Genomic DNA, 26,636 nt, shown 5'->3' with positions numbered 1-26,636 from the left:
TGAGGTTTTATTTCTGGTTTGGTTGCCCTATCGTGTAATGGTGGTGGTAGGCTTGCATTTGCACTGCACAAAAATTGATGCTTTGAGTTTCAAGCATATTTTGTGTTTGCAATTCATTATGTATGGTTATGTAATTGTATTTTTTTGATTAAGGTGGGGTTTTTCCTTTTTTATATGGGCTTGGTAGTTTGTCTATTGCAGTGGGGGTTAATATTAGGATTCTAGTAGGATTTCCTATACACAATATCAACATTTGTTTTTTGTTTAGTGTTATAGTGATGATTGTAGAGGTTGGGTTAAGTCATAGTACATGGTGGCAATGATATATTGACAATGCTTTTTGTTAATATAGTTGTGCTTTATTGATGCTAGTTTGAGTTTTTTTTTGTAATGATGATGTTTTTTTTTTTTTACAGGAACGGTTATGGAGATTTATATTAATCTTGGGCAGAATGCCAAAATCTGATTACATTGTATGCTTCTTTGACTTGATGCAATTCTTTGCTAAGAATATAGCTGAGACTTACAAAATTCTTCCTTGGATAGACCTCTGCTAAGTTATTTTAAGATATTTTCCCCCACTTGAAAATACAAACGAATTGATTTAGTAATAGGCAGTAGAACATGGCAGCAGTCTAATTATGGAATGGGTTCCCATGTTTCTTCTTCCTCTTTCAGCTTAGTCCCTGCAGAGAATCGGGCAGCTTTATTAGCTTCAATGTCCTCCTTTTTATTGTGAATTCTCAGCACATGGTAGTACTTCAAATCCTGAAAGTTGCTTTCCAAGCCTTTGATCCTGGTGATCAGCCTTGCTAGATTGAGGTCCGGAATTGGATTGCTGGAAACCATTGCATTTATAATGACTTGAGAGTCGCCTATGACAGTTGCTTCATTAATGCCCAGTTCTTTAAGGGTCTTGAGTCCTTGGAAGAGGGCTAAGGCCTCAGCTTGGATGCTGGTAGTGTACCCAAGACCCCAAGCGTAGGAATGAATTTTTTCCCTGGTTTGATTTAGAACAACACCTCCTGCACCAGCTTTGCCCAGATTTCCCTTTGCTGCTCCGTCAAAGAAAAGAGAGTGCCTTGCTTGCGATTTAAGCCACTCTTGGAAGTCATTCTCGGACTTTCTTATTTGCCATTCTTTGATAGTGGGGGATTTTTTGATTGCTGGATGAAATTGAAGTTCTAGCGTTGATCCCCATGCTATGTCCTGCTGTCTGAGATTGGAGTCGTCTTTTAGATCGATCAAGCACTCCTTTATGTGACTTTTAATTTTGGTTTCTAGGGCTTTGTGACTCTGTTTTGTGTTTCTGAAAATTCTTTTATTACGCTCTATCCATAACTGCCAACAAATAATTTTTGGGAGGACAGCCCATGATGCTTTGATAATCAGATTTTTAGGTGGAGGTCCTGGAAATCTATTTTCCCATTCAGAGAAGAGATCAGATGTGGAGCGAGCCTGGAGAAGCTGCAATCTAGCATAAGATGGACTGCTGTCTCGGCGTTGTCATTGCACAGAGGACAGATGGAAGGGCCGTGGAAGCCTTTTTTTTGCAGGTTATCATAAGTTAGAATTTTTCCATGATAGTAAACCCAGGCGAAGAAGTCGACCTTGGGCCAAGAGGGCAGTTGCCAAACGCCTTTCCAAGGAGCTGGATTCGTGGGGACATGAGGACGCTCGATAAGTTTGGCATACTGTGTATCCGCTGCCTTTTGGCCCCCAGCCCATCTTATCTCTCTTCCGCAAATGCGTTGGTGCCAGACCATGGAGGGCGTCGAGGAGCGTGGTCCTCTCTGAGATCAGGTTGTCCGGCACATGTAGATGCTTCCAGCCTGCCCAATTCGCATCATTCCAGCATGAAATATCCCACAAGGTTTGCATGCCTTCGCTGTCCATCCAACAGCGCAACAAATTTGTGGACGCTCTGGTTTCAATAGGCTCCTTGTTCATTATTCTGTCCGACCATATATTAATGTTTTTCCTGTTGCCTGGTATCCAGTAGGAGTGGGTGGAGATTAGAGTTGCTGCTCTGTCATATATTTTGAGAAATGTCGAATTTGGCCGGCGTATCACATTGTCTAAGCATCTGGCTCTTGGGCCTCTGAAATATTTTTTCCAGAGCGCCTTTTGGGCCCAGCCAGGGTTGGGGGCGATGATCCTCCAAACAATTTTTGCAGCCATTGCCACGTTCTGCTGACGAAGATTCTTGAAATTTAGACCACCTTCCCACAGTGGCTTGGAGATGATATCCCAGCTGACAAGAGGGATCTTTTTTTCATTTTGTTTCCCTCCCTTCCAGAAGAACCTCCTTATGTATTCCTCCATTTTGCTTAGGATGGTTGAGGGAGCGAGGAGTCCTGAGAATTGGAATAGAGGCAAGCTATTGAGAACAGATTTTATTAAGACTGTTTTGCCTGCAGCATTCAGCCAGGAATAGCTCCAGGCTTGAATCTTTGCCTTGAACTTTTCTAACTGAGGGTGCCAATCTTTGCTAGATGGTCTCTTATGAGATAATGGAAGGCCCAGGTATTTAAAGGAAGACCAGGTGGAGGAGGCTTCAAAGCCCAAACATCTGGAGATGGCAGATAGCAGCCTAGGCGAAGTGTTCCAACTGTAAATATGGCATTTGCTCTTGTTAACAACACTGCTTGAGGCTTCACTAAACTCATTCAGTATTTCTTTGAGCTTTGTGGCAGAGGGAATAGAGGCAAGACCTAGCAATAGAGTGTCATCCGCAAACAGAGCATGGTTAATATTTTTGGTCCCTCTTGCAATGCGCAAACCATTAATTTCTTGTTCATGCATCTTTTTATCAAGTAGGAAGATGACAGCTGAGGCCTGAATGACAAAGAGCAGGGGGGATAGAGGGCACCCCTGCCTGAGTCCTCTCGAGGCTTTAAAGAAGTCTGTGGCTCTTCCATTGACAAGAGGAGCTATCCATGGCTCTGAGATGCATGCCCGGATCCAATTGATGAAGCTTGCTCCAAAACCAAATTTTCACATAACATTTACAAGAAAGCTATGATTGACATGATCAAAAGCATTTGCTAAATCAAGTTTGATCACCATACCTCGCTCTTTTCGCTGTAGACTCGAATTTATTGCCTCCTGAACTAGTAGAAAGTTGTCCACAATCTGCCTTCCATGAATGAAGCCTCCTTGATTCTCTGGAATTATTTTGGGGAGGATAAACTTTAATCTGTTTGCAATTACTTTGGTGATCAGTTTGTACCTTGTATTACATAGAGAGATCAGCCGAAATCTGGTGAAGTTGTTGGCACCTTTTTCCTTGGGTATGAGCGCTAAAAACGCAGAATTAGTGCTGCCTCCGATTTTCTGAGTATTTTGGGATTTTTGAACCATTTTGAGTAGATATTTTTCAATAATCGGCCAGCAAGCTTGGAGGAATCTAGCAGAGAAACCATCCGGTCCAGGGGCCTTATCCGGGTCCATATCGAAGAGAGCCTTTTTCACCTCATCTTTAGTGACTTTGGCCTCCAGAAATTCATTTCTTCGCTGAGATATTACAGAGGGTATATTTTCTAACAGCTCCGGGTAGTGGCTTGGGTCCTTGTCTTCACTATATAATTTTTGGAAATGTGTAAACGCTGCCCTCTTTATGTGATCAAAATCCTTATGGATATCTCCCTCTTCTTTAATCTCTGAGATAGTGTTGAAGCATTTCCTTGCCTGGGCTTGTTTATGAAAATAAGCAGTGTTCCTATCCCCTGCTTTAAGCCAAAGGTTTCGAGATTTCACTCTCCAATACTCTTCTTCAGCTAAACAGGCTTTGTGGTATTGCTGTTGAAGCAGAGTTTCTTGTTCTAGAGAATCCTTTGTGGGCACTGCGTTTTCCATATCATTCTGATGGGCAACAAGAGCTGCTTTAGTGGTTTTCCTTATTGTGGCCGGATTGGACAGCGTTTTGGCCCATCTTTTTAGAGCTCCTTTCACCCTTCTGAGTTTTTCCTCCCAAATATAGAACGACGATCCTTTAACTGGTTGGTTCCAGCATTCCTTGACAATTTACATGAAATCAGGCTCCTTTACCCAAAGGGGGCTGAATCTAAATGGAATGGGACCCAGATCATGGTGAGCTAAAAGATCTAGCTTTATGGGCTTATGATCAAAGATGCTGCTGGGAAGAATATGCATTCTGGGCTCTAATCCAAGCAGCAGATAGGAACTTTGAATGATAAATCTATCTGATCTAGCAGCAATGTGTCCAGGGCGCACTCTTTTGTTAGACCAAGAATACTTACCTGAAGAGGGCTTGATGTCCATCAAATCCCAGTCTTGTACTATGTCTTCCACCCATTCTCTGGCCGGATCTCGCACTATGCTGCCTCCCTTTTTTTCTAATGGATGAAGGGTAAGGTTGAGATCGCCAACAATTATTATGTTTTCCAGATCTGTCAAATCTGCTTGAAGTCTTATAGAGTCCCAACAATCTTTTTTTTCCCTAATGTTGACTGGAGAGTAAACATTGAAAAGGCAGAACTTTTCCTTAGTATCCAGGTTCTGCATTTTCAGCATCAACCAATGGGTGTTCCTGGCCTCGAATAAAACTGTAAATTTGTTTGCATTCCAAAGAGTACCTATCCCACCTGTGGCACCCCGGGTGGAGATTTCTCTTTCTTCGCTTTTGCTCCAGAGATTCTTGCTTGTTTGACGGAAGACATTGTCCTCCAGCTTTGTCTCATGGACTAGAAGTAGGTCTGGGGTTTCTGTCCTGATTAGACTTCTGATGGCTTCTTCTTTCATTTTGCTCCCCATCCCTCTGCAATTCCAGGAGATGACCTTCATTATTTATGCCTCTGGTGGGCTCCCTTGGAGCTTTGGGGTGGGTTTTTCAATATCTTCAGCTTTGATGCTAGCATTTTCTCCAAGGTTGGTTGACTGCCCTGGAGTTTTTCTTTGTAAGTCTCCTGCTCCCTTTTTTCCCTATCGGTTTTCCGGCCTCTTGCTGATCTTCTTACCGGGGTGTGGGACTCTCCTATTTCTCCTTCCTCTTCTGATTCTTCCGTTTCCTGCTCTTCTTCTTCATCTTCTATAGTCATGCCTTTCGGATCTTCAGCACCTGTTCCTTTGAGAGAAATTGAGATTGAGGGAGTACCTTTGCTTGTGGGTTGAGCTTCGGTCTCCTGTGTTGCTTCTGTCTTCTTTTGAGTCTCGCCCTCTTGTGTGCTCTCTGGTTGCGTGCTCAGGGGATCAAACTTGTTTTCAGAGATGGGTTTGGAGATGATCTGCTGAGTAGTGGTTTGCTGGGTTCCTTTGCCATTGGGGCCTCCTTGCTTCTGGTTCTTGGGATAATTTTTGTTTCGCTTGACTTGGTTCCATCCATCCTCTTTTCCCTGCTCAGTCTCTTTATTAGATGGGCATCCTCTGGCGAAGTGGCCGTAAACATGACATTTCCGACATTTGAAGGGCAGCTGCTCATAGTCCAATTTCTGCATGTGTGTCCAGTTTCCGACCTTTATTGTGATGGCCTCTGGTAGTCCCACCTCCAGATCTACTTCTACACATATCCTGGCACAGTCGTATTGATCCTTGTTATTCGCACGGTCTATGAATTTTCCCAGGGCATTTCCAATGTGTTTCAGCGAATCCCAGTTCCAGCAGTGCACTGGGAGATTTGGGAGTCTGACCCACACCGGGACTGCTTTGGGCACGTCTACTGCCGGATCGAAGTCCGGGGTCCATTTGTTCAGATAAAGACCCTGGGGACCCATGAAGTAGGGGCCATTTCAGAAGATCAGGTCTTTATCTTCTTTTGAGGTGAACTCGAAGAGGAAATAACCTCTCCCCAGAAAGTAAGAGGCGACACTTTCTTTGATTAGAGGAACCCAGTTTCTGTTAACCCAGCTTTCTGTGGTTTTTGGAGACGGCCATAGCCCGGTGAACTGGCCGATGAGAGCCCTTTCAGCCAGTGACAAAGCAACCTGGATCGGGGTTTCTGGAGGGAGGGAGATCACCGGTATATCGTCCAACCTCTTGACAAACTTCGCTGCTTCAGTGTTTTTCTTCTTTGGCAGTCCTGCCAAAAGCCTATTAAACGCCTCAGAAGGAGAGGACGGCGGGGGAGGCGGATGAGGCGCATGGGTTCCCATCCCCTCCATGGTCATAAGATCTAAGTATACCTCTGAAACACTGCTGGTCGGTCCATGCAGACAGGCCGCAGCAGGCAGGAGGCTTACCAGCGGGGCGAAGGCCGGGCCAACAAAGGGCGGGCTCACTGATCAAGCGGGGATGTGGATCGGATGGAGGCCGAGGGAAAATATCTTTTGTAATGATGATGCTAATATCATAGTAAGATCACTTTAATTTTTATCTTTTATATTTATTAATTTTTAACTTTTTATATTTATTAATTTCTAATGAAATAGAGGCTTGGTTTGCAGCTACCATACTTCTAGTATCCTCAATTTTGTACCTCCACATGCTTTCAAATCCACGATTTCCCTTACTTACACATGCCTTATATATTTTACCAAGTGGTTTTTAATATGGTCATCCCTAATGTTAACAAATATTTCATTTCAGTTTTTTAATCATATTTGTATGTTAATTGTATTTTAGATAGCATCATGGTTGCTTAAGCATTGTTTTCAATTATTAGCCATACAATAAGTTGATTCATAATTATGCACTTAAAATCATTGCTATCTTATATTAGCTATATGGATGGTATAATAAATCTACAACTTGTGTATTACTTTGCATGCTAGTTCATTCCTGTGATAATTTTGTTTCCATTTTTAATATCTATTGGTTGTTATTTCTTGTTAGTATTGCATGGTAGGGTCGAGTTTTCATAGTGAATTGGTTGTTATTTCTTGTTAGTATTACATGGTAGGGTCAAGTTTTCATAGTGAATTGGTTGTTATTTCTTCTTGGTATTGCATAGTAGGATCGAGTTTTCATAGTGAATGTTTGGTACAACATTTTCTTAAGAAAGCATGTATGAGTTTTAAAAATGGCGTGTATTTGAATTATTCACGGAATCATCAACAAAAAATTGTTTGGCTTCAAAATTTGCAATGTTAAAGTTTTATAAATACATTTTAATGATTTTGGATCATGCTAAATAACATGTTGTTGGGCTTTGTAAATTTATGATTATGCAATTCCATACATTTTTTTTTCAAATTTGTCATATTTTTAGTTATAAAGAGTGTTGATCCTCTAAAAACATATATAGGTGTATATGAACAATTTTTAAAATGTGTAGTGGATGTGTTCGAATTATTTTTATTTATTTGAAATAACTTCAATTATTTTCATCAATACAATTACAAATAATATATATTATTGACTTAATTGAAGAACATATAAGCCTTTTTCAAGAGAATTCTTCTGGTAAATCATATCCAATTTTTTTGGCGGTTGTGGCTCCTTAAAGGAATGTCTTTATCCAACCCAGTTAATATATACTGTAGAGAAGCAAAATAAATGTTAAGGGAAAAATAATAAAATATTTAATATGAAAATTAAATAACCCATAACTTAATTACTATGAAAAAGAATAATGAATTGGAACACTAAGTTTAATAAAATAATGATTAAGGCTTTCCACTAACTTTTGTCATATCTAATTTAATTATAAAAGTTCATAGAGAAGTAATAATAATAAAAAATGTTATTATTCAAAATACTCTATATATTTTTATTAATAATAGTTTTTAATGAATGTTATTAAATAAAATATGATAATAATAATAAAATAAAAAATTAATTATAATACATTAATTAATTAATTAATTAAAAAATGTTAACCACAAATTTATAAATAAGGAAAAATATAATTAGAGGTAAAGAAGATCCAACAACTACTAATTTTACACCCATCATCCCTCTTTAGCATATTAAGCATTTTTTTCAATTTCAATATCCTCCCTAAACTTTTGGTGATGGAAATGGTCAATTAATTATAATTGATTTTTTATTTTATTATTGTGATAATATTTTATTTAATAACCATCTTTAAAAATTATTGTCAATAAAAGTATATAAAGTATTTGAATAATAACATGAAAACATTAGATATCATTTTTTGGGATTCAACTGTGTTAAGAAAGTCATTTGTTAGTGTTAGTGTCTTCACACTTCCATCAGTTATCAAATTGCTCTTTTGCACGCATATTAGGTGTCTCATCCGATTAGATGCATTCCATTAGGTCATGGATCAACTGATGGTAGTGGTTTCATGTCAATTTCCCTCATGACATTCACTTGCTGACCTGTTCACACTTTTTTTTAGTCATTTACTGTCATCTTGTTTCATTTCATTTATAAAAATTAGTTTTAGGGTTTAGTCTCACTAGGTCTTAGGGTTTGTCATCATGGTCATCTTAATTGAATAAAAATGTCAGCAGGCACATGAGGAGGATAAATAAGTTCATAAAATCATAAATTTACTTCTGTCATGTTCAATAATTCTTTTTTACCTCAAAACTCTATTTTGAGGTGAAAACAAAGTTTTTCCATTATTGTAAAAATTTCATGTAATTTAAATGTTTCTATATGTAATAAGTATTCAATAGCTGTTCTTGGTGACCTGGTGACAAAGTCAACTCTTGCTATTACAAAAAGTTAATGTATAAGTCCACCTGCAAAAAGGCAAAAGTCAAAATGTAAGTGAAACAGAGCATTTTTGAAAAAGCTAGCAAAACATTAGAAAAGTTGGTCTTGGTTAATGAAAAATTAAAAGAGAGGGATATAAAAGCCAATTCATGTGTTTAAGTCTTCATTATTGAAATCAAATGAGCCAAAGGGAGAAAATTGTGTTTTTGAAGAAAGAAGGCAAAATAGGGGAAAAATCCAGTCATCTTGCTAGCGCTGCACACCTAACTGGCGCTGTGCACCTGTTGCCGTTTTTCTATTGAATTTTGGTCTGGCGCTGCGCACCTATTGCAAGAGGCAGAATTGCCTCAAAACACCTCCAACTTCCTAAAAAGCAAATTGATGCCTGTTCCAAGTAAGTAGATCACTCCTCCTTGCTCAGGAAAGTTTTGCTTGGTGCCTTGGATGTGTTTGGTTTCGTTTAAGCAAAACCCTAGCTAAATGGTCAACACAAACCCTAGCTAATTGCTAAATCCTCTCTTGCAAGTTATTAAAAGTCATTTGCTCTTCTTTCTCACTTCATTCATGTTGAGTTTGTCAAATCCCATTCCCCCTCCCTAAATCATCAAAATTCCTAAAACCCCACTCCCATTTACCAAACCCTAGCCCTATACTCTATTCCCAAACCCTAACTCCCACATCCTACTCTTTCACTACTTCCACTTCACTATCAAACCCCTCATCTCACATTCACAACATCATTCACTTGCCTCATTTCTCAAAAGAAACCCTTCCTCTTAGCATTCACCTCCTTATACACACTGCTTACCTCATATTTCAACATTTCTTCATACTCATCAGCTAAGCTTGCTGAACATACCATGGGATACCTTTATTTCCCATGAGATTTTCAAAGGCCCTCAGGTGATTCCATCAGTGCCTCAAGAGGAAGGAGGGCCATTAGGACAACTAGGTGTTCATGAGACTGAAACTACAGGTGTGTCGGTGTTTGTCACCTATGAGAGAGGTACCAGGAGGCTTTTTGCTGCTGCCAGGCGAGTACTATCTCCACCAGAGGTGGAAGGGGTCTCGTTTTCTTCACCAGACCACAGGAAAATGTTATCTTCACTAGGGGTGAAAGGGGATTTGCCTTCTTCTCCAGCTATACAGGTTGGCCAACAGTCAAAGAGAAAAGACAAAGGGAAACAAAAGATGCATGAGGAGGGCCCTACTGAAGGGCAAGACAAAGATTTTATTTTGATTGAGGAGGATGTCACTGATTTGGGCTCTCAAAGCTCAAAACTCAAGGACATGATTATCAAAGAGAAGGAGGTTGAAATACAAGCCTTATCACTTAACCTTGAGAGGGCCAAATGGATCATCAACTTTCTTGAGCAGGAAAACAAGCAACTGGAAGATAAGCAAGCTATTATGGAGCTACAAATGATTAGAGAAAATAGGCAAGAGGCAAAGAAAAGAAAGATTAAGATGACTTCCCTTGAGCAAGAAATTGAAGCTGACCGAGAATCATGGTTGGAAAGAGCAAACATTCACCTTGAGAAGATGCTTGAGAAAGCCAACAAAGAGAAGAAAATGTTGCGCCATATGGCCTATCACTACCTAACCCAGAACAAAATTTGCAAAACAAGGGTGAAGAGGCTAAAGGCCAAGCTAAAAAGAGCTTTGAGGAGCAAAAAAGAGCAAGATAAACTCAAGATCTTGGTTGAAGCATCATTGGCTCATCAAAGCACTTAACAAGGGTCAATCATGCCAAATTTCAAGAAATTTGGAGAAATTTTTGTCAATTTTGAAATTTTTAATGTAAAAAACAGGGTTTTTCAGCAGGTGTGTAGCGCCACCAGCATTGCGCTTTTGTTGGGGACACTTTCTTGCAAAAAAGTTTATATTTTTGGAATCAAAATGGAAAAATATGAAAGCTCAGAAATGGCTGAGAATTTTGGACAAGTTCTAGGTTTCCAAAAGGGAAAAAAACACCCAAAAAGTGCCCTCTCTGCCACTTTTTTGCCACACAGGAAGCAGTCATGGGAGAATCCGTTTTTGAAGGGGCAAATGGACTCCAAATCTAGAAATTCAAGTTGTTACAAAAGGTAGACTCACCAAGCTTTCCAAATAGCTATCCTGCACCTGATTTGGACTCTGGAAAGCCTTCCAAAATTGGCCTTGAAAAAGCATTGTGCATAGGATCAGTGGCGCTGCGCATAGGAGGAATTTTGCCAGTTTTGCTTGATTTTCCAAATTTCGCGTAGTTTTCTCTGTAGTTGACTTTTTCTTGCTCTCTTGGTGAAATTATCATGGTAAATGATGTAATTTGATGTAATTATGGATGTAAAACACTTAATAGAGTAGATACATCAAGTCAAAGGTGGTTTTGAACTGAATGAATCAGTTTCCATGGTTTTAGAGGCAAGTTGTTCCATTGCCTATATTCCTGTTCCTAGTTTAGATATGGTTGAAACCACCCCTTTTCTCATGGATTTGACCTTGGTAGCTAGCTTGAGTAGTTTCCTTGCCTATATCATGTGCTTTTTGATTCATTTGTGGAGGTTGGACTTTAGCAGAAGTGTTGGACTCACTGAACATTTTGTATCAGTAGTTGGCAAGGAATAAAACCAGGTTTCACAGCTATTTTTGTGGGATTCTTGTGATAGTGAGTTTTATGTATTGTTCTTTCTTTGTAATGAGTTTTTCTGATGTTATATATGTATCCACATCTCTCTCTCTCTTCTAAACCAAATGAATCAAGGTGACTAGACAAAATACACTACATTTATAGTGCTTTGTCTTGGGATTGCATTTAGTTTTCAATGTTTTCACTGTTTGAAGAGGATTCATAGTTTCTTGTGCCCTCCTCAACTCCTCAACTATCTTGATTTACCATCTCAATCCATTGCTAGTACATAAGCTCTTGTCTACCTTGCCCCACAAGACATGACTGTATCCCTGAGTTAATTTCCCGGATCCAATCTGCCTTCTCCAATTGATCCAACAACCAAAATCTAAAATCAAACTAGAAACCCTAATCTACTATACCTAGCCTAAAATCAGCGTTCATTTCAGTCATCTCAAGCCCTAGTTGCCATATTCTAATTGAGATTGACAAGGAGAGAGCCCTCTCCCGACCTGGTAGGGCTAGCTACCAGGTTAAGCATGGTTTGATCTTACCCTAGACCTACCTTCTCTCAGCATGAGGTAGATTTAGGCACTAACATCATTCATCTATGACCAATTCCATGAGAGGTAGTCGTAACTGACTAATTTCTCATGATTTTTGAATAGCCCACTTAGCACTCATTGCATTGGGTGATGCTCACAAGGGTGAAGAAATGGGATCGAAACTAGTGAAATTAATCACATATCATCAATCATCAATTCCGGGGCTTGCACCCGGTAACCAGGACTTCCTGGGAGGTCACCGATCCCAGATTTCCTCTGGCTCAAGTGCGCTTAACTGTGGAGTTTTCCCCACAATCAAGCCCACTTAGCTTGCTACCCCATTTGCAAAACCTTAGCAACTATTGTGCCTCATGAACCATTCAAGTAGAGCTCCCTTCACTCTTATGTATTTAAGTATTGAGGGCCTTTCGCAGTGCATTATATTAGATATCATTGTCTGGGATTCAACTACGTTAAGAAAGTCATTCATCTATGACCATTTCCATGAGAGGTAGTCGTAACTGATTAATCTCTCATGATTTTTGAATAGTCCACTTAGCACTCATTGCATTGGGTGATGCTCACAGGGGTGAAGAAGTGGGATTGAAACTAGTGAAATGAATTACATAGCGTCAATCATCACTTTCGGGGCTTGCACCCAATAACCAAGACTTCCCGAAGGTCACCCATCCCAGATCACCTCTGGCTCAAGTGTGCTTAACTGTGGAGTTTTCCCCATAATCAAGCCCACTTAGCATGCTACCCCATTTGCAAAACCTTATCAAGTATTGTGCCCCATGAACCATTCAAGTAGAGCTCCCTTCACTCTTATGTATTTAAGTATTGAGGATCGTCCACAGTGCATTATATTAGATATCATTTTTTGGGATTCAACTGCGTTAAGAAAGCCATTCATCTATGACCATTTCCAGGAGAGGTAGTCGTAACTGACTAATTTCTCATGATTTTTGAATAGTCCACTTAGCACTTATGAGAAATTAGTTAGTTACGACTACCTCTCATGGAAATGGTCACAGATGAATGACTTTCTTAATGTAGTTGAATCCCAAAAAATGATATCTAATATAATGCACTGCGAAAGACCCTCAATACCTAAACACGAGAACAATCAGTGGAAGGTCTTAATCTTTATTTTAAATCGTTATTTTATTAAACTTAATGTTCTGATTCATTAATTTATGGGTTATTTAACGTTCATATTAATTATTTTATTATTTTTCCTTAATGTTCGTTTTTCATCTCTACAATATATATTAATTGGATTGAATCAAGACATTCATCTGAGTCTTCATGATGAACCACACTTAGTGATTAGAAAAGCGGAAAAATTCTATTGAAAAATCAATATGAATAACAGAAGTTTACATTCTAAAACATATAAGCCATTTATTATTGGACATTGAGTTACATACTAAAAGAAATAAGCATTAACCTTAACAGATGTTTCTCTTAATCAAATATTTTATTTCTATGTTAGAAAACCTTTGTTCTATTACAACTAACATACTCCCTAAAGGGAGAATGGGAATGTTGAAGTAATTTAAGGGTTTTATAGTAATTATGTTAATTATAATCATAAAAAAATTGAAATTAAAATGATTTTATTTAATGGACCAGGAATGCTGAAGTAATTTAAGGGTTTTATATTAATTATGTTAATTAGAATCATAATTTTTTTAAAATTAAAATGATTTTATTTAATGGTTGGTTTATTATTTAAGTGATGACTTCCAACCATTAATAAAAATTTTGTAAATTTGAAAAAAGAAAATGTGAAATATAAATCATTAAAAAATTGAGAATTTAATATATAAGTGAAAAAGAACAACCAACCCTCTTATAAAGTCAATTGCCATAATGCAAAAAAAAACAAAAAACAAAAACTTGATAACAAAAACAATACCAGAGAGGAATCACTTAAATTAAACTTTATCCACATATTGAAGTGCCCACTAGTTGACATAATGACCCTTTAGATTATCTTATCGTATCTCAAAGCTATTGAAATTGCTTAACGCCAACCAGGTGGGATAAAATGGATGTCATAATGTAGGATAAAATGGATGATATGGAAATAAAATTCATTTGATTAAGAAAACATTACCATTTTTGTGTTATTTTTGTTTAATGATAGTAATTGATGACGAAAAATAGAAAATCTTTTGAATTTTGAAAATGTCGATACTTCATTAAACTACTTATGTTTGCAATTAATCCACTCTTCCCATAGCTTTGGAAGTCCTAGTTTCTATTTAAAAAAAATGAACATTTAGATTCTCTTCTCATTAAACTACTTATGTTTGCAATTAATCCACTCTTCCCATCGCTGTGGAAGTCCTAGTTTCTATTTTAAAAAAATGAACATTTAGATTCTCTTCTCAAAAACATAGGACTAATAGATAATGCATTATGGTTTTGGGAAGAATATAAAAAATGGGGAATTAAGGTAACTATAAAATTGTAGGAGTATCATCAATATTTACATTCTATCTATAAGATAGTACAAAATGAAAATGATAATAAAAGGAAGGGAAAATTAACAAATTGTTAAAATATAGAAATGGAAACAAAAACATGTTTTCATTTGGTATACAAAAAATAATATGCTTTATTTAAAAATTGTAATAACAATTGTAAAAGTCATCAATACTTACATTATGTCCATTCATCCACTAAAAATCATGTACTCATGCTATCACATAAAACGTTTATTGTAGATTACAATGATAAAACTTCACAAAATATTAAAAATCCGTTTCTAAAAAAAATGTGAAAAATTAAAAGTTTAACATTTTAGTGGACTATTACCAAAGTTAAGATGATCACAAAGTAAACCATAAATCCTTAACTTATATGTTGATTTCAAAATCAAAACCTATAATAACTAGAAACAATTCTTAAAAACATCAAAATAATATAATGGACTCATGAGAGACTGCAATGGACTACTGGACTACATATGTTATTAGTATGGACTCATTTTCCTTATTTTTTGCCATAAGATGTATGTACAAAAAAAAATAAAAAAAAATTGAAAAGAAACTTCAAATTTAGTAACTTTATTTGATGTATAAATTAGAAAGAGAAGTGTTCTAAAATTTCATGCATAGTTCATCATATTGGAGTTGCATTTTAAAATAGAAACGATAGAAAATTTGGGGTAATATGTAATAACAACTCTAAACAAGATACAATTTGTGATTTAGTACAAATTAAATAGATGACCAACATATGTTAAACAACATGCAAAAATACAACATTTTTCCTTTTATTTTGCGATTTTCAATTTACAAAGAATCATAAATTATAAACAACTAACTTTCAGTTTAGAAAGCATAATAGATTATAAACAACTGACTTTCATATATCAAACTATTCATAATTTTATATCGTGAAGCATTAGAGACATAATTTTGCAACTGTGGGTAAATTTTGCAACGAGGTGATGAAAATAACTCACAAATATTCTAATTTCTTCCCAAAACTACTGGTATAAAATATATAAAAAAATAAAATAAAATATTTTCCGTACAATAAAATATAAACATACTTATATACATAATAAAAACCATGATTAAAATTTATAGAAAAAAAAAAAAAAAATTATTTTTCAAATTTAATCCATAAAAATTATATTCCAAAACTTGTAAAATTTTGTAAAGAAAAAACCTTTGAAAAATACATCTAAATTACTCCCTAACCATATTTATTTTAATGAAGTATTTTCCTAAAATTCAACAATTTAACCCAAAAAAAATAAAAAAAATTATAATCTTGCGGCCTGGCCATCCAACCTTACTAGTACAATGATGTTTGTGGCTTAAATTGAACTTATTCCACTGACCAAACAAAAAGTTTTACATAAATGATTCGCATTAATAATCAAAGGAACAAATTATATTGGTAATTTATACCCAAAACTAACCAGGAAAAATATGAGGACTTCTTAATATTCGACTGAAATATTACTCAGGTTTCCTTTGTCACACAAACTATTTTCATGAAAATGCGTGTTTATTACTAAGGGAAAAAATTATATGAACCCAAAATGGTTGAGATCGAAAATCTAAGAGAAGATCTACGGCCAAAATTATAACAAAGCACTCGACTATTCCCTCATAAGATGATAACTTCCATGGCTTTTAATCCATGGACAATCGACTATTCTCTCATAAGATGATAACTTCCATGGCTTTTAATCCATCGACACATCAAATAAAATCCACACTATAGTTACGATGAGTAAAATGGTAATTTTTATGGTTTTTAGTTTATTGATAAATAGTACCAGTCTAGATCCATTTTAACTGTGGATTTATCAAGCGCTTAGAGGGATCAAATCTCTCGAGGTGTAAACTTCGAAAGGTTTGCACCTCCAGAGATTTGATCCCTCTTGGTGCTTGATAGATCAAGAGTTAAGATGGATTTAGGCTAGTTTCAGTGGTGTGCGGCCAAATAAAATCTAATGAACATATGATTATTTTTATCAATAATATGTAAATTCATCTAATATTAATAGAATAATTTTAAATATGCTAAATATGTCTCAGATTAATCTGCCATTTTAATTTTAAAATATGCATAGTTACATCAGTTTGTTGAGATGATAAATATTGTTAATAAATTTAATGATGAAAAATGATGAAATACAAATTTTGAATGTAAAGTGACAATGTAATGGCGTTGAATGATAGAAAATGTGAATAATAAGAATATAGTCAATTACAAATAGTCTTCTTTACGATTAATCTCAAACTATTTTCTTCTACTATTCTTATTGTCACCCTTGTTACTTTTGTCATCTTTTCATATCAATTGTCATATTTTCATATCAATTATATGAAAATGACAGGTTCAATTGTAAACCATTTAAATCTTTAGCTCGAGCTATTGTAGTAAACATCATATCTTGTCTCTCTTTCTCTCCAATATTAATAGGTTGAATTACTATAACACAAAAATCAATGTACATTGTCAATAATTTTTTGTGCTTACATTGAAATCAATGCACAATGTTAATTAATGTATCATCATACATCCAATTACATCAAATCAGAAATTAACATCTACACTGAAATTGATGCATATAATGCAAGAAGCCAAATAAGATTAGAAAACAACATTTACACTGAAATAAATGCATTTAATGCAAGAAAACAAATAAGATTAAAAATCAACATCTAAACTCAAATAAATGCATCTAGTGCAAGTAAGCAAATAGGATTATAAACCAACATCTACACTGAAATCAATGCATCTAGTGCATTATAAACCAACATGTACACTGAAATCAATGCATCTAGTGCAAGCAGTCAAATAGGATTAGAAATGACCATCTACACTGAAATCAATGCATTTAGTGCAAGCAATCAAATAGGATTAGAAATCATCTACATTGAAATCAATGCATCTAGTGAAAGCAATCAAATATTATTGGAAATCAACATCTACATTCAAATCAATGCATTTAGTGCAAACAATCAAATAGGATTAGAAATCACCATCTACACCGAAATCAATGCATTTAGTGCAAAAAATCAAATAGGACTAGAAATCATCTACATTGAAATATATATATATATATATATATATATATATATATATATATATTATAACATATTACAAAATTATAATATATTATAAATAAAACACTAAAATAAATGCATATTACAAATATATTACAAAATATATTAAAATTAACATATTACAAAATTATGGTAATGTGGGATTTGATGGATCCATAATTAATTCCCTTGACATCAATGATTAATAGAGCTCAATGCTAATATTTATACATCATAAAATCTTATAGATTATGGTATATTAACAACTCTAGTTTGCAAGTCATTATGATTATAACCTAATCCATTGATTAATTAATCTTCATTTCTTAATTAATTTTATTCCAAATTATCTATTAATACTTTTTAAAATCTACATCCATTACTTAAAAACATTAAGGGTTACAATTTATTATAAATGGTAACCCTTAAATGTTTTTAAGACAAGTAGAGAAAACCATCTACATATTTTTTAGCGATTTGAAAAGTCGTGAATTTTTTTCTTCATTTTTAAATCTTTACATTCATATAGATTAATCTTAATTGCTTAATTAGGTCTATCCAATTAGAAAAGCTAGTTTTTTCATGAAAAAAGATATTTGTAATGGATTCTTATTTATACTATTATTCAAGAAAACTCACTGGTAATGAATTCCCTTTAACCTAGCAAAAACAATTTTGTTTGTCTCTTGCGTTATTTGGTAAATTATAATAATTCATTTTAATTTTTTTCTTTCTAAGTAGTAATATTTGACTTTAATTCTTTGATTACAAGGTGGGTTACCAACTTAACTCCATATGACAAAGAAAAAACACATAGGTGTAATCCTAAAATCAATTACAAATCAATCTCACACCAAAATCCTTTCCTAGAAATATTATTTCCCACTTCGCACAAATCCTGAAATCAATTCTCTCAAATATTATTTCCCACCCACAAATATCATTTCCCACTTCACACAGCTCCAAAATCCTCTCTCAAATATTATTTCACACTTCGCACTGTCACCGAAATGCTTCCTCACAAATAGAATTTGACACTTTGTTTTTGTGTTAAATTTATATAGTTAGGGAGTGTAGAAATTTTGAATAATTTAACACATATTCACAGAGATTATCTTGATCATACAATTATAAGCAGAACATGTATAATACATAATCTCCTCTACATTGATCATCAATTTACAGAAGCAGAAACATTCACAGGCACACATAGAAGCATCAATCAAACTCATAAACACAGTATGTATCCCGGGGAAAGCATCTCGCTAAAAACCCCAACTATCTGTATATTATATTGATTGAATCATGTAACATTACAAAGTACAATGCTTATCACAAGCAATCTAGTACCAGCTCCACCTGTTACACACAATACAGCTCAGATCTGATCTCCAAATCTATTGCACTGCTTGCCTGGCTCCACTGCTCAATACCTGCTCAAGAACTGATGAGAATGGCTTCCCAAACTCGTATTTCACCTCAAAATAATCACTCACACTTTTTTGGACGTGAGCAAAGGCTACTATACTGGGAAAATACGTGAGCAAACTCATTGGCATACTCAATCCCTTGATTGTGCAAGATCTGGTGCACAACTATAGTCACAACTGATAGCAATCTGATTCTCTACCACTTGTCCCTGTTGAACTGAACATGCACTGACATGCAACTGAGTTAACTGATGTATTCTATAGTTGTATTATGAGCTAATAATTAGTTTAACAACTCATCATTAGTCTATCTGCAGTTAGACTAACTACAACTAGTTTAACTAAGTCAAACTGAACACAACTCCATCAACTCCACAATCAACTCCACCAAACTCAACTGATTGAGTTCTAACTGAAGTCATGCATGCAACAACTCAATTGACTCATAAGAAAAGCGTATTTCCTTCTGACAGCTGCATGTGCCACCTCTGTAGTTCAAACTGAAGTGCTCCAAGAGAATAAGATCAAGTTTATAGTCCAAATATTATTATGAGACAATAATATTTGACTTTTCTATTTTTGACAACCAGTCTAAAAATAGACTTTGATCACTCACACTGTGATCACTCACACTTTGATAAAAAATAGAAGTCCATCTATTTTTCCCAACTTGACCAATCATCCATAAACAGCAACCTGCAATCCATAGACATGATCCATATGTCTAAAAATAGACATAGTCTAAAATAGACTTGCGCCAAAAATAGCCTGCGGGCCCACTTAGTGAAGGCGACTCTTTTCACTAAGCTCCATCATCTTGTTGCATTCTCAACAAGCATTTCTTGTTGCACACTTTTCAACACTCCCTCTCAACAAGAAAGGCTTCCTCTCAAACCCGATCCTGTAACTCTGGAATGTTCTCCATGCAACACATATGGCCGGTCCACTTGCTCTGTCATCAAAGTCTCTGACTGCTATTGCCTATGTCGACTAAAACTCTGCATCTCTGTGCTCTTCAGTATCTGACTGCTCTAGCCTCTGTCACTTTGATCTCTGACTGCATCCGTGCTGCTGCTGGTTCTATCTCCCAGCATTGCATCCGCACTGTACCTCCCAACTGACCTCCCTGTTGGGATAGAAACATCCTCTGATGCTGAAGCTCTACCTTCTGCTGACAAGTGCTCCCTCTCTGACATCTGCACTACTGCAACATCTCCATGCATCTCGCACCATTGCACACCTCTCTGTGCCACCTAGCACTGTGCAAAACACTTGTGCATCTTGCATTGCTATAGCCTGCTAGCTATGCGCTGTCCTGGGATTCCCTGCACTGTCGCTCTCTCTGCCGCTCCATCCGCATCTGTCTCTACCCAATCAATCAGTTCCTGCTACTACACATCTGGGGCTCCCGTAGCAAGGTCTCATCTAAGAGGTTGGGTACCTCAAGGATCCTGCCCCTCCTCCTTGGGACAATCAATCCACATCACCCCACCTCCTACCTGGAGGTATTCCTGCATGCGATCCTTCAGCCCATCTGGCTCGAAGTTTCCCCCTACTGGATGTCTCTGGATGAGTAGATGTCTCTACTCTATCTCCTCTCAGCTTCCCTTGTTGTGGCTCCTCCACAACCTCTTGAAGCTGCTGCACCAATCATGGCTCCTCCACAATTGTCTGAGACTTCTTCTGGCTCTACATGTTGAGAGGTAATATATGCTCCCTCTCAACCACCAAGTCTCCATCAATTGCCTCGCTGCTCAAGGCTTTGCATGCATCTTGGACCTCAAGAGCATACAGGTTCTTGACCCGTGAACCAATCTGCTTCACCTGTCTAGTGATGATGTGTCTAAGGAAAACCTTTCCCTTACTAAAGACCACATCATAGCCTCTGTCTTCCAACATCGTGATCGACACCAAGTTTCTCTTCAGTCCTGGTACATACTTGACATCGGTCAAGGTAAGGCGAGCTCCATGCTCGCTCTGAAAAATAACCGTGCCTACACCTGAGACACTATACTTCTCATCATTACCCATCCCTATGAGTATCTGGAGATCTTTCTCCTCCAAAGTACTAAACAAACTTTTGTCACCGGTCATGTGGAAAGAAGCTCCACTGTCAAGAAACCAACCACTTCCCAGCATGGATGAAACCATGCATGCGAAGAGTGTGAAGTCCAACTCAAACTGTGAAGCAAGTGAGGCTGCCTCACCTTTAGATCCTTCCCCAGATCCCTTCTTGGACTTCTTCTTTGGGAAATTAGTAGCATAATGACCCAACTCATGACAACGAAAGCATCTCACCTTCGCCTTGTCAACCTTCTTCCCATCATTGGAAGAACTGGATTCGGAAAGAGAAACCTTCCCCTTCCCCTTCTTCACCTTACTCGCTAAGGCACAGTTCTCCTCATCATGCATAGATGAAGAACTGTCTCTGATGCGCCGTCTAATCCCCTCCTGCATCAAATCTGACCATAGTCATTCCCAATTTGGCAGTTTCTCCCTTCCATTCACTGAGTCCTGGTAGCTATGCCAACTCTTAGGAAGGTCAAGGAGTCCTAGACTCACCATCCTCATCCAACAGTCACCCCCACACTTCCCAGCTCATCCCGGCATTGGGTGAACTTCGTGAGATACCTGGGCATACTGTCTCCATTCTCACACTTAATGTTTCTGAGTTTATCTCTTGCTTTGTAATTAAACGAATTCCACCAGCTCAAAACTCAACCGCTTCCGATCTAAAATTCGTGAGAACACAATATTTCTTGTACAGAGATTGACTGTCTGGGCATTCACCGGATATCTCACCTTCCAAAAGAAGGATGAATCCAGAGGCTACCTGGCCCGATTACAGACTCTGGCATACTCCAATCGCAATCCGTTGAAAGACATTGTTGCGTTGTCACCAAGAAATACTGCTGCAAATTCGAATTCCACCAGCAACCAACTCAACCGCCTCGGATCTAAGATTCGTGAGAACACAATATTTCTCGTACAGAGACTGACTGTATGGGCATTCACCGGATATCTCATCTTCCAAAGGAAGGATGAATCCAGAGGCTACCTGGCCCGATTACAGACTCTGCTTGAAGAAATAGAATGTAAACACTTCCTGAATAGTAGATCTGATGATCAATCCTCGCTTGATATCCTGTAAAAATCTCTTCTACAAATCAAGCAGCTCCGATACCATGTAGAAATTTTGAATAATTTAACACATATTCACAGAGATTATCTTGATCATACAATTATAAGCGGAACATGTATAATACATAATCTCCTCTACGTTGATCATCAATTTACAGAAGCAGAAACATTCACAGGCACACATAGAAGCATCAATCAAACTCATAAACACAGTATGTATCCCGGGGAAAGCATCTCGCTAAAAACCCCAACTATCTGTATATTATATTGATTGAATCATGTAACATTACAAAGTACAATGCTTATCACAAGCAATCCAGTACCAGCTCCACCTGTTACACACAATACAGCTCAGATCTGATCTCCAAATCTATTCCACTGCTTGCCTGCCTCCACTGCTCAATACCTGCTCAAGAACTGATGAGAATGGCTTCCCAAACTCGTATTTCACCTCAAAATAATCACTCACACTTTGTTGGACGTGAGCAAAGGCTACAATACTGGGCAAATACGTGAGCAAACTCATTGGCATACTCAATCCCTTGATTGTGCAAGATCTGGTGCACAACTATAGTCACAACTGATAGCAATCTGATTCTCTACCACCTGTCCCTGTTGAACTGAACATGCACTGACATGCAACTGAGTTAACTGATGTATTCTATAGTTGTATTATGAGTTAATAATTAGTTTAACAACTCATCATTAGTCTATCTACAGTTAGACTAACTACAACTAGTTTAACTAAGTCAAACTGAACACAACTCCATCAACTCCACAATCAACTCCACCAAACTCAACTGATTGAGTTCTAACTGAAGTCATGCATGCAACAACTCAACTGACTCATAAGAAAAGCGTATTTCCTTCTGACAGCTGCATGTGCCACCTCTGTAGCTCAAACTAAAGTGCTCCAAGAGAATAATATCAAGTTTATAGTCCAAATATTATTATGAGACAATAATATTTGACTTTTCTAATTTTGACAACCAGTCTAAAAATAGACTTTGATCACTCACATTGTGATCACTCACACTTTGATAAAAAATAGAAGTCCATCTATTTTTCCCAACTTGACCAATCATCTATAAATAGCAACCTGCAATCCATAGACATGATCCATATGTCTAAAAATAGACATAGTCTAAAAATAGACTTGCGCCAAAAATAGCCTGCGGGCCCACTTAGTGAAGGCGACTCTTTTCACTAAGCTCCATCATCTTGTTGCACTCTCAACAAGCATTTCTTGTTGCACACTTTTCAACAGGGAGATACATAGACGTAGATTAATTATATTAAATTTTACACATTATATTATGTTTACATTTACATGTTTACGTCCCCATATTATACTGGGCTTTACCGTTAAATTTATATAGTTAGGGAGAGACATAGACATAGATTAATTAGATTAAATTTTACACATTATATTACATTACATTTACATGTTCACATCCCCATACTATACTGGGCTTTACTTTACGTTTACGTTTTTTTACGTGAAATCTATCCAATACTGGGTTGTAGAGCACCTCTCAGCGCAATAAAATCGACACTATAATTTGTAACTATTCAGAGAAAAGATAAAATAACTTAAAACCTTATCATTTTTGTACTCATTGCTAATTCATAATAGAGGCCTTGTTGTTTGCCATTTTTTTTAGTGCATAATAATGACGACCAACTAAAGTAGAAGAAGAGAGAATATTGATATCGAGAAGGAAAGGGGAGGATTTTCTATAGGAACACAGATGAGGCCAAGGAAAAAACAACATGAATAACAATATTTGGCTTGGTTTTTTGAACATTGGATTGGTTAACCAAGTGTATGTGGGTGGGTTAGATGGTTTTCTAAATGATGGATTAATTAACTTGTTTTGGTTGACAAGTATTTGTAGAATCTATTCATAATAGATGTTTTTGGCATAATTATTCAATTAACTCGAAAACAAATATATCTGAATAGATGTTCACATATCATTGTGAATTTAGCTCATAGACTGTGATTTTAGAACTAAGCTTATTTCTATGTATAAATATGGATAAAAAACATAGATAAATTGTATATATTTAAGAACACAAATAACTTTCTAAATGTAGTTTCTTTGGTTTAAAAGAGAAAAAAAAGCATGTGAAGTTTTGGTTACATACAAAAATAAAGAAGAAGAAGCATGTGAAGCTTTGGCTACATAACTTTATGTCAAGCTTGGCTTTGCTGCAAGATAATTATATTTTGATTTATTTATTTTTCACTTTCAAAATTGTAAATTTAATAAAAAAAATTGGATAAATTTGAAGAGCTAATTGTTTTCCAATGAGCTAATTTTAGATGCTTTTCATAATTATTTTTTTACCAATTTTCATTTTCTTAAAAAATGATTTCACCCAAATTTTTTAGGATAAAATTATATTAAAAATGATCAAAACTTTAAAGAAACTATTAAAATCCATAATTGATAATGAGATTGTCTTTCATATTAATCACATCATTGAGTTTTGGTTGATGTTTCCCAATTGTTTAAATAACAGAGATGTATACTAGCCCGGAACTAGCCGTTATAAACTAACTTTTATGAAAAAGTTGTTATGAATTAGGAATTAGTTAATGAGATATAATATTAATTTATTATTTATTTTCATTAATGATATTATGAAATAAAATTAATAGAATAAAGTAATATTTATTATTAATTTATTATCTATTTTCATTACCAATGTTATAATGTAATAAAATTAATTGAAATAGAATAAAAAATGTTTGAAAAGTGGTTAGAGTTATATTATTAATAAATTTAATTAATATTGAATAGAAAAAAAAAAACTAAAATTAGTTCAAATATTATTAAATATGGAATTATCAGGAAAAAGTTAGGAAGATGAAAGAATAAATGGAAATGACAAGAATAGAGAAAAATATAATAAGACAGAAATGAAAAAATAAAGAACAATAAATATAAAATAAAAATTAGACATAAACATAAAAATAAAAATAAAAATAAAAACAATCAAGAGAAAAGAGTGCGAATCCAGCTCCTGGGTAATTTCCAAGCATCATACCTGTTGAGATTGATCGCATATTTCTCAATCCATATTTTTTTACTACCAAAATTTTCATAATTAATATATTAAAAATAAAAAATAATTGCTAAATTTCTACTTTTAAAACCAATTTTGACCCTTCAAATTCTCCAAAAATAACCACTTATATTATATATTTATTATATACATTTATATAGCAATAATTTCTAACATATAATCCATTCATACAATTTCAAAGTTAGAAGTGAAACATATAGTCCATTCATACTACTTATTAAATTATCTTTTTGTTATTTTCAATTATAAAATTAGAAAGCAAACATATTATCGCTATGACATATGCTCTTGCAATATATTTTATATTAAAAATCTCCCAGCACTAAGCACTAAAATACATTTTGGGTTATTACCCATAACACAAAATTGTTTGTATTAAAAATCTCCAATGAATTATTACCCATAACAAAAAAAAAAATTCAATATTGGTGATATTAGTTTATATTATGGCCATATTTTTATTGGAAAAAGGGTTTGGAAAAATATTTATAGGAAGAATAAATAAATTGAGGGATTTTTTTTCTTCAGTAAAATTGTCTAATATAAGTGAGAATTTTTCTTTAATAATATATTTTGAAGAAATCTTTCCAAATATACATTTCTCATATCTATCATGATTGACTTTAATTGAATAATCAAAGGAGATGCTACTACAACATATTGATAATTGGGTTTTAATTGAATAATTAAGGGGTAGCTATTACAAGTAATATGTAAGTAATATTTCTTGGCTACTCATTGTTTTGACAAGTTGGAAATCATAAAAGTAATATTTAATGTCTAATCATTGATAAATTGATATGATAAAATGTAGTCAAAATTTCCTTGTAAATTTGACTGAATATAAAATGCTATCAATTGAGAGTACTAAGCCTTCAAGTCTTTAATATTTTGCATTTTCATTAGCTTTATAGATTTATTAGCTATAGTTTATATTGTATTTTTTAACTACTAATTATTAAATTTAAATAGAAATAGAAAAAATGAAATCAATAGAGGAGAAAACGACTTTGTTGTTTTTTACAAAATCCCATGAGGACAAAGTTGATTTGTTTTTCTACCAAATTCTATGAGAATCAATAGAAAAAATTGATGTAAGATTTTTAGTAGAAATCAAATCATTGTAATCTTGAAATTTGCGGCAAGAATTTTAAGAGAAGAAACATGTTCTGATTTTCAATTCCTTTATTATTTCTAAAACTTTTTAAAGAGCCCATTGACCTAGTGATTTAAAGCTTTAACAAAAGCACATAACTAAACATATGCACCTAAGGAGTACAACCACCTGCTTGATAATTCAATTCTTTTATTTAATTTTGAAACATTTTGAAGAGCCAATTGACTTAGTGATTTAAAACTCTAAAAAAATCACATAAATAAATAAGGAGTACAACCAAATCACATAAAATAACCTAGATCCATCTTAACTCCATATCTATCAAGAACTGAGAGAGATAAAATCTCTCAAGGTGTAATCCTCTTTTTGAGTGCAAAACTTGAAGAAATATTTACACTTTGAGAGATTTGATTCCTCTCGACTCTTGATAGATATGGAATTAAGATATATCTAAGATGATTAAATTATTTAAAGAATATGTAGGCTATCCCTTCGTTGAATTACATATCGTAAACATACTCAAAAACATAA

The 26,636-nt window shown here is 35.2% G+C and overlaps 1 protein-coding gene and 1 pseudogene across 1 annotated transcript; one reads left to right on the top strand and one right to left on the bottom strand.

Annotated features, from left to right (window-relative positions):
* Positions 1-639: 639 nt before the first annotated feature.
* On the bottom strand, positions 640-2,805 carry LOC149150842 (uncharacterized). Its single transcript, XM_089442962.1, has 2 exons — positions 1,696-2,805; positions 640-1,341 (listed from the first exon to the last, which is right to left on the bottom strand). Exons 1-2 carry the CDS (start codon positions 2,803-2,805, stop codon positions 640-642), a joined length of 1,812 nt encoding a protein of 603 aa, XP_089299088.1.
* Positions 2,806-6,117: 3,312 nt separating this feature from the next.
* The window catches only part of LOC149150841 (subtilisin-like protease SBT2.3 pseudogene), a 37,857-nt pseudogene continuing 17,338 nt past the window's right edge, over positions 6,118-26,636 (top strand).

The sequence above is a fragment of the Pinus tabuliformis genome, chromosome 9, assembly GCF_031772625.1.
Source record: "Pinus tabuliformis cultivar Carrire ecotype Pingquan chromosome 9, CPIR1, whole genome shotgun sequence".
Lineage (NCBI taxonomy): Eukaryota > Viridiplantae > Streptophyta > Pinopsida > Pinales > Pinaceae > Pinus > Pinus tabuliformis.
The sequence above is the reverse complement of the archived record's forward strand: the minus strand, read 5'-3'. Positions and strand labels throughout refer to the sequence as shown.